This window comes from Dasypus novemcinctus, chromosome 1 (assembly GCF_030445035.2).
Source record: "Dasypus novemcinctus isolate mDasNov1 chromosome 1, mDasNov1.1.hap2, whole genome shotgun sequence".
NCBI classification, from domain to species: Eukaryota; Metazoa; Chordata; class Mammalia; order Cingulata; family Dasypodidae; genus Dasypus; species Dasypus novemcinctus.
The window spans coordinates 75,404,508-75,416,907 of NC_080673.1; the positions used below are offsets into that span (position 1 = coordinate 75,404,508).

Here is a 12,400-nt window from a genome sequence, read left to right on the forward strand (position 1 = left end):
CTGGAAATCCATGTGAGCGCCAGTGGCCGCAGGATGACTGCAGGAGGCTCCTGCCCCAGGATTCTGCTGTCCAGAATGAAATCTTCTAAACTCTTAAAAACAGTCCTGGATGCTACACTAAAGATTGATAAATAATCAATCAAAACAACAAACAGCCATCCACCTCATAGCTCCAACAATAATTATGCCAAAGCTTAGCAAGTTAAACTTTGGCAAAGGGGGGAAATGATGTGGGCTATGGGTGGCAGGCTCTTTGTCTCTTCAGAGATAATCTAAACTATCTGTGACTTGTGCGTGTGGGATGATGAAAGGCTGCAGCCCTGCCCTTGGGGAGCAGGAAACAGTTTAACAATGCAAGGGCTATAAACTTTAAGTATTCAGGGGAAATGCAAACAAAATATGCTAAAGGCTTATCTAGAATGTCTGGAGTCCATGCTAAAAGCTTACCTAAGATGTGAAAGATATATATGCTAATTGAAGCCTATTGAGAACTGAAACAAAGCGACCATTTGGCTTTTCCTCGCGGTATAAAAGACATTTGAAAATCTTGTTCAGAGCTCGGGATTCAAACAGAAAGCTCCCGAGTCCGGCTGGCCATCAATAAACCATTTTTCCTTCTCAAAATCATTCCTGAGTCCTGGTCTCTCTATACTCAAATAATTGAACTTCTCTCAAATTCTACAACACTTGTGTTTATGTGCATAGTTTTTTGGATTTAAAATGAACTCTATTTTGGTTTTAATGGTCATCTTTTTATTTTAACTCTTTATAAAACACATATTCACTTATTTCTTTAAGAAAATATTTATTATTTCCTTACGAGAACGTTGATAAAATTAGTATATTTCCTCAAACACTTTAATTGATCCATGGCACCATTTTTCTGGAGATTGTTTTTATCTGTTAGTAAGTTTTGCTCATTTTTCTTCTTTTTTTTTTTTTCTGTATTAGTGGTCTACAAGGTCTTCTTACGTTATTCATCAATGAATGAGTTGGATTTTTCTAGATCAGATATTTGAACGAGATTTCTGAGGGGAGAGGCTAAAGACGACTTTAAGACTAGCTGATTTTTACAAGCAAATTACTCCTCTGCTGCCACAAGAAACGGACTGATTCCTAGAAATAGTGGCATATTTGAGTCATCATTTCAGTAAGCTCTGACTGCTCTAATTTTTTAGAAAACTGGATCACCAAGGGCTCCTGTGATCCTCTTTCCCAGTTTTCATAGCCAGTACTGCAAACAAGGGTTGTAGCTTTTGCATTTCAAATGGGCCATAACCTTCAAGAAGTATAATTCTGGTAGTGCTTTCTGAGATTTTTTAAACTTTTTCACTTCCTTTTGTGAAGCTCAAGAGCTGCTTTTGGAAGCCCTTTTTATATTCTGAAGTCTAAATATTCTACCTATGCTAGTTTTGCTGAAAATGGAGTTTTTAGAGTTTTTTCCCCCCATTCTTTGTTGCTGTTGTTTGATTTCCATGAGATGAAAAGAAAAATGCTGATTTAATAGTTATATTCAGTCTGAAATTTTTGGCTGGGAATATTGCTACCTGGAATAAAAGACTACATTTCCCAACCTTCTCTGCAGCTATATAACTAAGTTCTGGCTAATGAGATTTAAGCCAAGGTGTTATGTAGGATTTCCAGGAAAATTACTGGGAAAGACTGTTTTTTGCTTTACTGCTTTCCCCTCCTTCTGTCCTGACATGCAGGATGGTACTCCAGAAGCTATCACAGACCATGAAGTGACCTTGAGGATTCAAAAGACATGATCTAAGATAGTGAAACAGCAAGCAAGTTAGAAGCCTGAATTACCCGGGACACCTCAGAATAAGACAAAGCAGCCTTGGACTGCCTACCTTTAGATTTCTTTCACCTGAGATAAACATTGGTGTATTTGGCCTTGTATAGTTAAATCTGTTATTGACCTTAAACATTTATGCTGACCAAATCATAAATAGCAGAACTAATCCTAGTTGAAATAATCAGTATTATGGTTGACTAAATTCATAAGAAACATTCCTGTGTAGTCTTAATTTAAATCCATTCTACACAAAGAAAGCAATTTTAAACATTTAAATTTTTAACACCATTTGTTATTTCTTCATAATGTATGTTCACAACTAAAAGAAAGGTTTTAATACGACTCAATAAACAATGGTAGGGATATGACAAAGAAATGCCTAGAAGGCATAAAGCATTATGACTAAGAAAAGGGCTTTAGGAATAAAACAACTGGATGAGATGACCTTAGGCAAGATACTTAAGCTAGATTGAATCTCATTTTCTTTATCTGTCAAAGAACAATACCAACTAACCCACAGCGTTGTCAAAAGAATTAAATGAGAAGGCAATATAATGGTGTAGTGGTTCTCACACATCATTGCACATGACAAATATTTGGGACAGCATGCCAAAAATATAGATTCCTGAGACCCATATCCAAAAATTCCGATTCAATGTAGGGGAAAAGTTCAATTGTTTTAACAATCAATTATAAGATTCTAATGTTAACGGTCATCAAACAACACCCAGAGAAACACATTCTGGAGCCACACTGCTTGGGTCTGAAAGCTGACTCCACAATTCACTATGTACCCTCAGAGGGTTAGATAACTTCTCCAAGCAAGTTTTCACATTAAAAAAAATAACAATAATTCATATAATGCCTGAAATATAGTCACACTCAATAACTATTAACTATTCAGAGTTCATTAAATAGTCAAAACAGTTAAGACTATTAAGAAAAAATGCAATCAAACTGTCTTCTTATATTTAAGTAATATATAATTTTAAAAGAAATTAGTCATTCTAACCTTTCAGTGATCTTTCCACTTAGGCCATCCACAATCTCCAAAGAAATGTCCCCTTGTGCCCAATTCAGACTCAGGGATTTATATTCCAAGTTCATTTGAAGTGGATATGCATAAGGTACTAAACTAATATTAGGTCTATTGACCAAGTAAAACATTGGAAGTTTTGAAGTGAGAGCATCATCAACACGTTGCTTTATAGCTATTTCTAGTCCTCTAGTGTCACTGCAATTCCCATCACCTAGAAAATAAAAACAAAACAAAGACTCAAAAGTTTTATGTCAAAAGAAAAGACTATACCAATAAATAAATAAAGGGAAACTGCTTAAATTCCATTACTTTATCCTTAATCTTGCAATCTTCTTTCTACTTCTACTCCCCTAACACCTACACTTCCATATTCATTACCTTACCCAGCACATGTAAATGACACCCAATATTTCATTCAAAAAAGAATCTTCTACCAAGAATGATAAAGGAACATGCCAGTGAATAAAAACAAAGAACAAGAACTGACACACAAAGAAATCGGTACTTTTTATAGAGCTCTTCCGGGGAGAATTGGTTCATTCTCTTTCAATTTCCTCTTATTATAGCATGAAATTAGAAAATGAAAAAGACAAGTCTGGCTGAGATAAAGTTTGTGAAAGTAAATTATTTCTGCCATATCTGAGAGCCACACATTACTAATAGTCTACTGTAGCAAAGATTCCAGTTTCACAAAACCAAGTAATTTACAGAATGGCCATTTCTGGTTAAAATTTGGCCAATGTCAAAAGTTTCCATTCTCATTTATCATAATTGTTGAAGAAAGCTCCAAAAGATGTAATCTTATAAATATATAAAGTAGATGAGCTGTAAAACATTTTTTTTTTAAGTTAGGAAATAGTCTTCCTATATAAAAAATAAATCTAAAGCAGATAGCTTTTCTCCTTAGGATGCCAGAGGTTCTCACAACAAGATAATTTTTATACACCACTAGATGTATCACAATAAATTTTGTCTGCGTATCATTGGAACTGTTGAGATGATCACTAGAATTTTCACTCATTGTGACTATCTGGGCACTAGAAAACTATCTAAAAAGAATCTCAGTTTGCTTTTAACATCCTTTCCCCAAGCACTCCTTTTACTTGAGTGTTTACAAAATATACTGTTAAAATGAAGGCTAGTCAAAGTAAAGATATAGTCAGATATACATAGAAGAAAAGTTGGGAAGAAATAAGGTATAAGGAACAGGCACTAGTTGTATCTGTCATGAACAATAGAGATAGATTCAAAAGATAATGTAGACAGAAGCCTTGAACAACCAATAAGAATTGGCAGAAACATATTTCTTGAAGCTCCAGAAAACAGTGAAAAACTTGCAGAAAAGGGCTACTTAAATGTAGTAGTCTCCTGTCGCCCTGGCTACCCACTTCCCATTCTCTGCCTGAATCAGCAAGGAATCAGTATATGGTCCCAGTGCTGGTCCCTGGTCCACATTCCAGGAGGAGCAGAGAAACCCTCATGCACATTCTGGGAGCACAGAAGTCTGGCACAATTTGACTGGCATCAGCTTGAGGGACTGAACCAGGATACTTGCCTAAGATTTGCTGCCCCATTACTTGCCCTGTATGTAGAAGGCACCTCATAGTGTTCTGTTATAGAAAGCTATGTGAGAGCAGTCAAGTCATGGCTGCCTGGGTCAAGGGCGTGCTGGTGGTACTGCCCAGAATCATGAAGAAACTGCTTCTTAGAGAAGAGGGGACATTTATATTGGTGTAAAAGGGGGAGTTTCTAGGGTCATATGCACATGCCCAAGAAAGGGCACAAGTACCTAAATCATCAAGGAAACCCAGGTACTACACTCTGGCCTGGAGCTATTCTCTAAATTCATTGCATGAACAAATCCTCTGAAAACTCTCACAGGTCAATCTGCAGAAGATTGGGAAAGGTGTTTTCTTTTTTTTTTTTTTCCTTTAACTCCTGGCATTCAAGAAAAGTTCTGTCATAACACTAGCTGGAGACAAGCATAAGAAATAGACATTTCAGCAATAACACATTAAAATATTAAAGTGTCTGGGTTTCAACAAAGATTTAAAAAACATACAAAGAAACAGGAAGCAATGACCCTGGAAAAGGAAAAGATTAAAGCATTAGAAATCATCGATGAGGAAAGTGAGACCTGGGAAATACCAGGAAAAGGCTCTTAAAAAATGATCCTAGATATGTTCAAAGAGTGAACAGAAAACATGGACAAAGAACTAAGGAAATCAGGAATACAATGGATAATAGGATATCAATAGAGTGAGAGATGGAAAAAATAAAAAGATATTAAACAGAACTGAGGACCATAGTTAACAGAAATTAAACATTTCTAGATGGATTCAAAAGTAGATTGGAGGGAAGTAGATTTGGCTCAACAGATAGGGCATCTCCCTACCACATGGGAGGTCCAAGGTTCAAACCCAGGGCCTCCTGACCCATGTGAAAAGCTGGCCCGCGCACAGTGCTGATGTGCGCAAGGAGTGCTGTGCCACGGAGGAGTGTCCCCTGCATAGGGGAGCCCCACGCACAAGGAGTGCGCCCCGTAAGGAGAGCCACCCACATGAAAAAAGTGCAGCCTGCCCATGAGTGGCGTCACACACATGGAAGCTGATGCAGCAAGATGACGCAATAAAAAGAGACACAGATTCCTGGTGCCACTGAGAAGAAGTACAAGCAGACAAAAAGAACACACAGTGAATGGACACAGAGAGCAGACAACTGGGGGGGAGGGTGGGGAAGGGGAGAGAAATAAATAAAAAATGAAAACAAAAAAAGGAGATTGGAACTGGCAGAAAAGAAATCAGAAAACCTGAAGGTAAGACATGGAAATCATTCAGTCTGAAGAACAGAAAGAAGAAAGAAGAAAGAAAAGCAAAAGGTACCTAAAGAACCTGTGGGATACTATCAATTTCCCAATATATGAACTGTGGAATCCCAAAAGAAGAAGAAAGAGAGGAAGGGACAGAGAGAATATTTGAAGAAATAATGGGTGAACACTTTCCAAACTTAACAAAAGATATGAATATACACATTCAAGATGTTCAACAAACTACAAACAGGATAAGCCCAAATAGATCCACACCAAGCCATTTTATAATCAAACTATCAAATGCAAAAGATAAGAAACAGGCTTCTCAAATCCACTCAAAAAGAAGCAATGTGTCATATAACAAGGCAGCATCATTAAGATTAAGTTCCTATTTCTCAACAGAAACTGTGATGGCAATAAAGAAGTGGGATGACATAATTAAAGTGCTGAAAGCAAAAAGATGCCAGCCAAGATTTCTGTAATTGGCAAAACTGTCTTTCAAAAATGAGGAGAATAAGGGATGCAGACATGGCTCAACTGATAGAGCATTTATCTACCATATGGAGGGTCCAGGGTTTGATTCCCAGGGCTTCCTGACCCAGGTGGTAAGCTGGCCCACAAAGCGCCATGCCATGCAGGGGCATCCCCAGGTAGGGGTGTCCCACACACAAGGAGTGCACCCTGCAAGGAGAGCTGCCCATATGAAAAAAGTGCAGCCCACCCAGGAGTGGCACCGCATACATGGAGAGCTGACGCAGCAAGATGACGCAACAAAGAAGAGATGCAGTTTCCCAGTGCTACCTGACAATGCAAGTGGAAACAAAAGAACACACAGCAAATGGACACAGAGAGCAGACAATGGGGGAGGAAGGGGAGAGAAATAAATAAAATAAATCTTAAAAAAAAAAATGAGGGGAGTAAGACATTCCCAGATAAACAAAAGCTGAGGGAGTTTGTTACCACCAGACTGCTCTACAAAAGACGCTAAACAGAGTTCTGCAGATTGAAAAGAAAGGACAACAGACAATAGGCCAAAGCCAAATGAAGAAATAAAGACCTCTGGTAAGACTAATGGCATGGTTATTAAACATAAATGCCAATACAATCGCATTTTTGCTTTGTAACTCCAAAACTTCCTAAAAATCTAAATGGAATATATGCACAGAAAAAAGACTGGGACGATGGCAATGTAGAGATAAACAGGGTTCACCTCTCTCCTAAAAACAGTGAGAAGAAAAGAAGAAACTGTCTGAAAAAGCAGTTCTAGAGGTTTGTAGACCAGGGAAGTACTATCTATTTTCCAAGAGGGAGAAGAATGTGAAGGAGAAGCTGTAGGAAAAAAAAAAACACATAAGTAAATTGCTTTCCCAACTAGAAACAATGCCCACCTACTACCCTCAAGGCAAACACCCTCTTATGGACGAGGATGACTGGCTGTCACTGACACAAAGGGGAGCAGTGACTTTTAATTCTTTGGGAAAGGGAGGGTGTAGCTGATGGATGAGAGTGGCTTCTGATCAGCACGTTGGGCTGTAGAGCCTGGCTCTAAATAGCTGGCCCTGAGGGTTAACTCTCTCGGACATTATTTCAGCACTCCCCCTGGTAGAGGTTGAAGTGAACACATTTCCAGCTAGGGCTGGGGAGAAAGGTTTGCCAAGGAGCACCATCTTCTGGCAGGCCACAAAAGTATACTCCAGGAAAAAAAAAATAAAAGCAGCTTTTTGACACCTTTACTGAGAAAAGAATGGAAAAAATTGAGCAGGGGCAGTAGGAATTGAATGATAGCATGACATGCACCAACATACACATCATGGGAGTTAAAGAAGGAGAAGAGAAGGGAAAGGGCAGGAAAGAATATCTGAGGAAATAATGGACAAAAATTTCCCAACTCTGATAAAAGACATAAAAACACAGGTCTAAGAGGCATAGTGAACTCCAAACACAATAAATCCAGATAGACCAACTCCGATAAACATACTTATCAGAATATCAAATACCAAAGATAAATAGAGAATTCTGAAAATAGCAGGAGCAAAAGGATCCATCACATATAAGGGAAGTTTAATAAGGCTTAGTGAAGATTTTTCATCAGCAACTATGGAAGCAAGAAGATAGTGGTATGATATATTTAAGATAGTGAACAAGAAAAAATGCTAAGAATTCTTTACCAGGCAAAATTATCATTCAAAAAGTATGGCAACACACAGCTAGGGCAGAACAATCCATTCAACAAATGGTGCTGAAAGAATTGGACATCCATAGCTGAAAGAAGGAAAGAAGACCCCCTATCTCACACCCTATCCAAAAACTAACTCAGAATGGATCAAAAAGTAAAAATAAAAGAACCATAAAACTTCTAGAAGAAATTATTGGAAAATATCTTCAAGACCTGGTGGTAGGTGGTGGATTCTTAAAGGAAATAAGAGAAAGACTGAGTGGACTATTGATGTTTAATACATGTAGAAGTTTTAATTAGCTTTACTGTAAAATTGTGGAAATGTATAGAGTGGATGGTAACACACAGTGAGTAACAGCTAGTTTATAAATGAAGAAGTGACTGAAAATGATACTCTAGTTAAATAAATGCCAACTGACAGAACGCTTGAGAATAATCTAGGAATAGATAGCACAATAAACCAAGAGGTGGATGAGAAATTGTGGTTGATGGTACAGATGCAAGAGCGTCCTTTGTTAGCTACAACAAATGTCTATCACTACTGCAGGGTAACGGGAATGTAGAGAAGCATGGGAAAAATACAGCTGGACTGACCTATGGACTGTGGTTAGTAGTAGTATTATAATATTCTTACATCTATGCCAAAGATGTACTGTGTCGATATGAGGTAGTATGGAAAATGTGAGCCAAATGTACACTATGGATATGGCAATAATCAGATGATATTATTTTATCTGTAGTAAATGACATACCACATTGTGGTGTGTTGATGGAGGGGTGTTGTTTGGGAATTCTGCACGTGTGCATGATTGTTTTATAAGTTTACAACTTCTTTCATTAAAAAATATATTTTAAAAATAATAATAGGGTGGGTTGGTGGAAAAACACACCAAATGTAAGATAAGAACTATGATTAGTAGTAAGATTTTGACAGTGTTCTTTCATAGTTTGTAACAAAACGTCTCATGACAATGCAAGATATTGGTGGTGGGTTGCTGTATGGGATCCCTGTAGGATGTTATGCATGTTTGCTTTGTAAGTTCACAACTTTTACTACACACTTAATTGTTTATGTATGTTCATACATAAATGATATAAAGGTAATAATCAGTTTGGTTAGGGGAAAAATACTTTGTTTAGTAGTAATATTTTGATAGTGCTCTTTAATCATTAGTTAAAATGGTTTAAAACCAATGCAAGTTATTGGTGGTAGGGTGAGATGTTATATATGTTTATTTGATGTTATATGTGTGTTTTGTAAGTTCACAACTACTATACATTTATTATTTATGTTTATGTATGAGAGAAGTATTTCAATAAATTTTTTAAAAAATGATGGCACGTTAAAATATTCACAGGTAAGCAAAAACTAAGAGAGCTCATAAACAAGAGGCCAGTTCTACAGGAAATACAGAAGGTAGTTAAGCAGCCTTAAAGAAAAAGATAAGAGAGAGAGGCTTGGAGGAGAATGAAGAAAGGAAGAGTAACAGAAAGGGTAACCTAAAGCGTAAAAAGACAGAAAAAATAAGTTATGACATATGAAAGCCAAAGAATAAAATGACCAAAGTAAGTAACACTTTTACAGTAATTACATTGAATGTTAAATGGATTAAACTCCACAATCAAAAGACACAGATTGGCAGAATGGATTTAAAAAATATGTGCCATCTATATGCTGTCTACAAGAGATTCACCTTAGATCCAAGAAAAAAAAGATGAAAGTGTAAAGTTGGAAAAAAGATATTCTATGTAAACAGTAGCCAAAAAGGACCTGGGGTAGCTATACTAATAATAGACAAAACAGACTTTAAAAGCAAAAATGTTTTAAGAACTACAGAAGGCCATTGTTTATTAGTAAAAGGGCAATCCACCAGAAAGAATTAACAATCGTAAATATTTATGCCAACCAGGGTGACTCAAAATACATGAGGCAAACAATGGCAAAAATGAAGGGAGACAAAGCCAAAAGCAAGCAGATGGAAAACATAAAAACAAAACAACAAAAAAACAAAGGTTAGAGCAGAAATAAATGAAATTGAGAACAAAAACAAAGAAAAACAATAGAGAGAATCAACAAAACCAAAAGTTGGTTCTATGAGAAGATCAATGAAATTGACAATCCCGAGCTAGACTAACAAAGAAAAAAAAGAGAGAAGATGCAAATAAACATCGGGAATGAAAGGGAGGACATTACTCCTGACACTCCAGAAATAAATGATGATCATAAGAGGATAGTATGAACAACTGTATGCCAACAAATTAGACAACACAGATAAATGAATAAATCCCTAGAAACACATGAACAATCTATATCAACTTTAGAAGAAATACAAGACCTCAACAAATCAATTAGAAGTAAAGAGACTGAATCAGTCATCAAAAACCTCCCCAAAAAGAAAAGTCCAGGAACAGACGGCTGTACAGGATAATTCCACCAATCATTTCAAGAAAAATTAATAACAATCCTGCTCAAACTCTTCCAAAGAACTGAAGAGGAGGGAAAATTATCTAACTTGTTCTAAGAAGCCAACATCACCCTAATATCAAAGCCAGTTAAAGATACTGCAATAAAAGAGAAATTTTTAGACCAATCACTTTAATGAACATAGATGCAAAAATTCTCAACAAAATACTTGCTAACCAAATCCAAAAGCACATTAAAAGAAGTATACACCACAATCACGTAGGTTTTATTCCTCAAATGCAAGGGCGGTTCAACACAAGACTATCAGTCAACGCACATTAACAAATCTAAGGAGAAAAACCACATTTTCATCTCGATTGATACAGGAAAGACATTTGACAAAATCCAGCATTCTTTCTTGATAAAAACACTTTAAAAGATAGGAATAGAAGGAAATTTCCTTAACATGACAAAGGGCCAACATCATACTCAATGGGGAAAGGCTGAGAAAGTTTAATGGGGAAAGGCTGAAAGTTTTTGTTCTAAGATCCAGAACAAGACAAGGATGCCCACTGTCACAGTTATTCAACATTGTACTAGAAGTTCTAGCTAGAGCGATTAGGCAACAAAAAAATAAAAGGCAGCCAAATTGGAAAAGAAGAAGTAAAATTCCCACTATTCACAGATGATATCATTCTGTATTTAGAAAATTCTGAAATATCTACAACAAAGCTACTAGGGAAAATAAATGAATTCAGCAATGTGGCAGGATATGAGATCAACATGAAAAATCAGTAGTGTTTCTATATACTAGTAATGAGCAATCAGAAGGGGAAATCAAGAAAAAAAATCCATTTACAATAGCAAACAAAATAATCAAATGTTTAAGAATTAATTTAACCAGTGATGTACACAGAAAGCTATAATACACTTATAAAAGAAAACCAAGAAGACTTAAACAAATGGAAGGAATTCTGTGTTCATGGATTGGAAGACTAAATATCATTAGCTATCAATTCTACTCAAAAGTATTTACAGATTCAACACAATCCCAACCAAAATTCCAAGCCATCTTTATAAAAATAGAAAAGTCAATTATCAAATTTATTTGGAAGTATAAGGGGTCCCAAATAGACAATTACATCCTAAAAAAGTAAATATAGTCAGAGGACTCATGCTTCCTGACCTTAAGGCATATTACAAGTTGTCAAAATAGCAAGGTATTGGTATAAAGCTAGAAACTGATCAATGGAAATAGCTCCTTACCTCTATGGTCAACTGATTTTTAATAAGGCTACCAAGTCCACCTACCTGGGAAAGAAAAGTCTCTTCAGCAAATGGTGCTGGGAGAACTGGATATCCATAAGCAAAAGAATGGAAGAGGATCCCTACACAAAAAGTAACTTAAAATGGATCAAAGCCCTAAACACAAAAGCCAGGACCATAAAACTCCTAGAGGATAGTGTAGGAAAGCATCATCAAGAATTGATGGTAGGGGAAACGGACTTTGGCCCAGTGGTTAGGGCGTCCGTCTACCACATGGGAGGCCCGCGGTTCAAGCCCCGGGCCTCCTTGACCCGTGTGGAGCTGGCCCATGCGCAGTGCTGATGCGCGCAAGGAGTGCCACGCCACGCAGGGTGTCCCCCGCGTAGGGGAGCCCCACGCGCAAGGAGTGCACCCATAAGGAGAGCCGCCCAGCGCGAAGGAGGGAGCAGCCTGCCCAGGAATGGCGCCGCCCACACTTCCCGTGCCGCTGACGACAACAGAAGCGGACAAAGAAACAAGAAACAAGACGCAGCAAAAAGACACAGAAAACAGACAACCGGGGGAGGGGAGGGGAATTAAATAAATAAAATAAATCTTTAAAAAAAAAAAAAAAAAAAGAATTGATGGTAGGAGGTAGTTCTTGGGCCATACACCCAAAGCAGAAACAACAACAATAAATGTATAAATAGGATCTCCTCAAAATTAAACACTGGTATGCTTCAAAGGTCTTTGTCAAAAAAGTGAAAAGGCAACCTACCCAATAAGAGAAAATATTCAGAAATCACATACCTAATAAGAGTTTAATATTCATGGTCTATTACATATAAAGAGGTCTGACAACTCAAAGATAAAAAGACAAATGCACTGATTTTAAAAAATGGGCAACAGTTCTCTTCCCGATGCCT

General features: G+C 37.1%; 1 protein-coding gene across 4 annotated transcripts in view; it reads right to left on the bottom strand.

The window, feature by feature from the left end:
* The window catches only part of ADAD1 (adenosine deaminase domain containing 1), an 80,359-nt gene that overhangs the window by 22,549 nt on the left and 45,410 nt on the right, over window positions 1-12,400 (bottom strand). For all 4 annotated transcript variants that reach the window (XM_004474664.3, XM_058286369.1, XM_058285532.1 and 1 more), the window contains one exon: window positions 2,814-3,051. In XM_004474664.3, coding sequence (XP_004474721.1) covers window positions 2,814-3,051 — 238 coding nt within the window. The remainder of the gene's footprint in view (window positions 1-2,813; window positions 3,052-12,400) is intronic.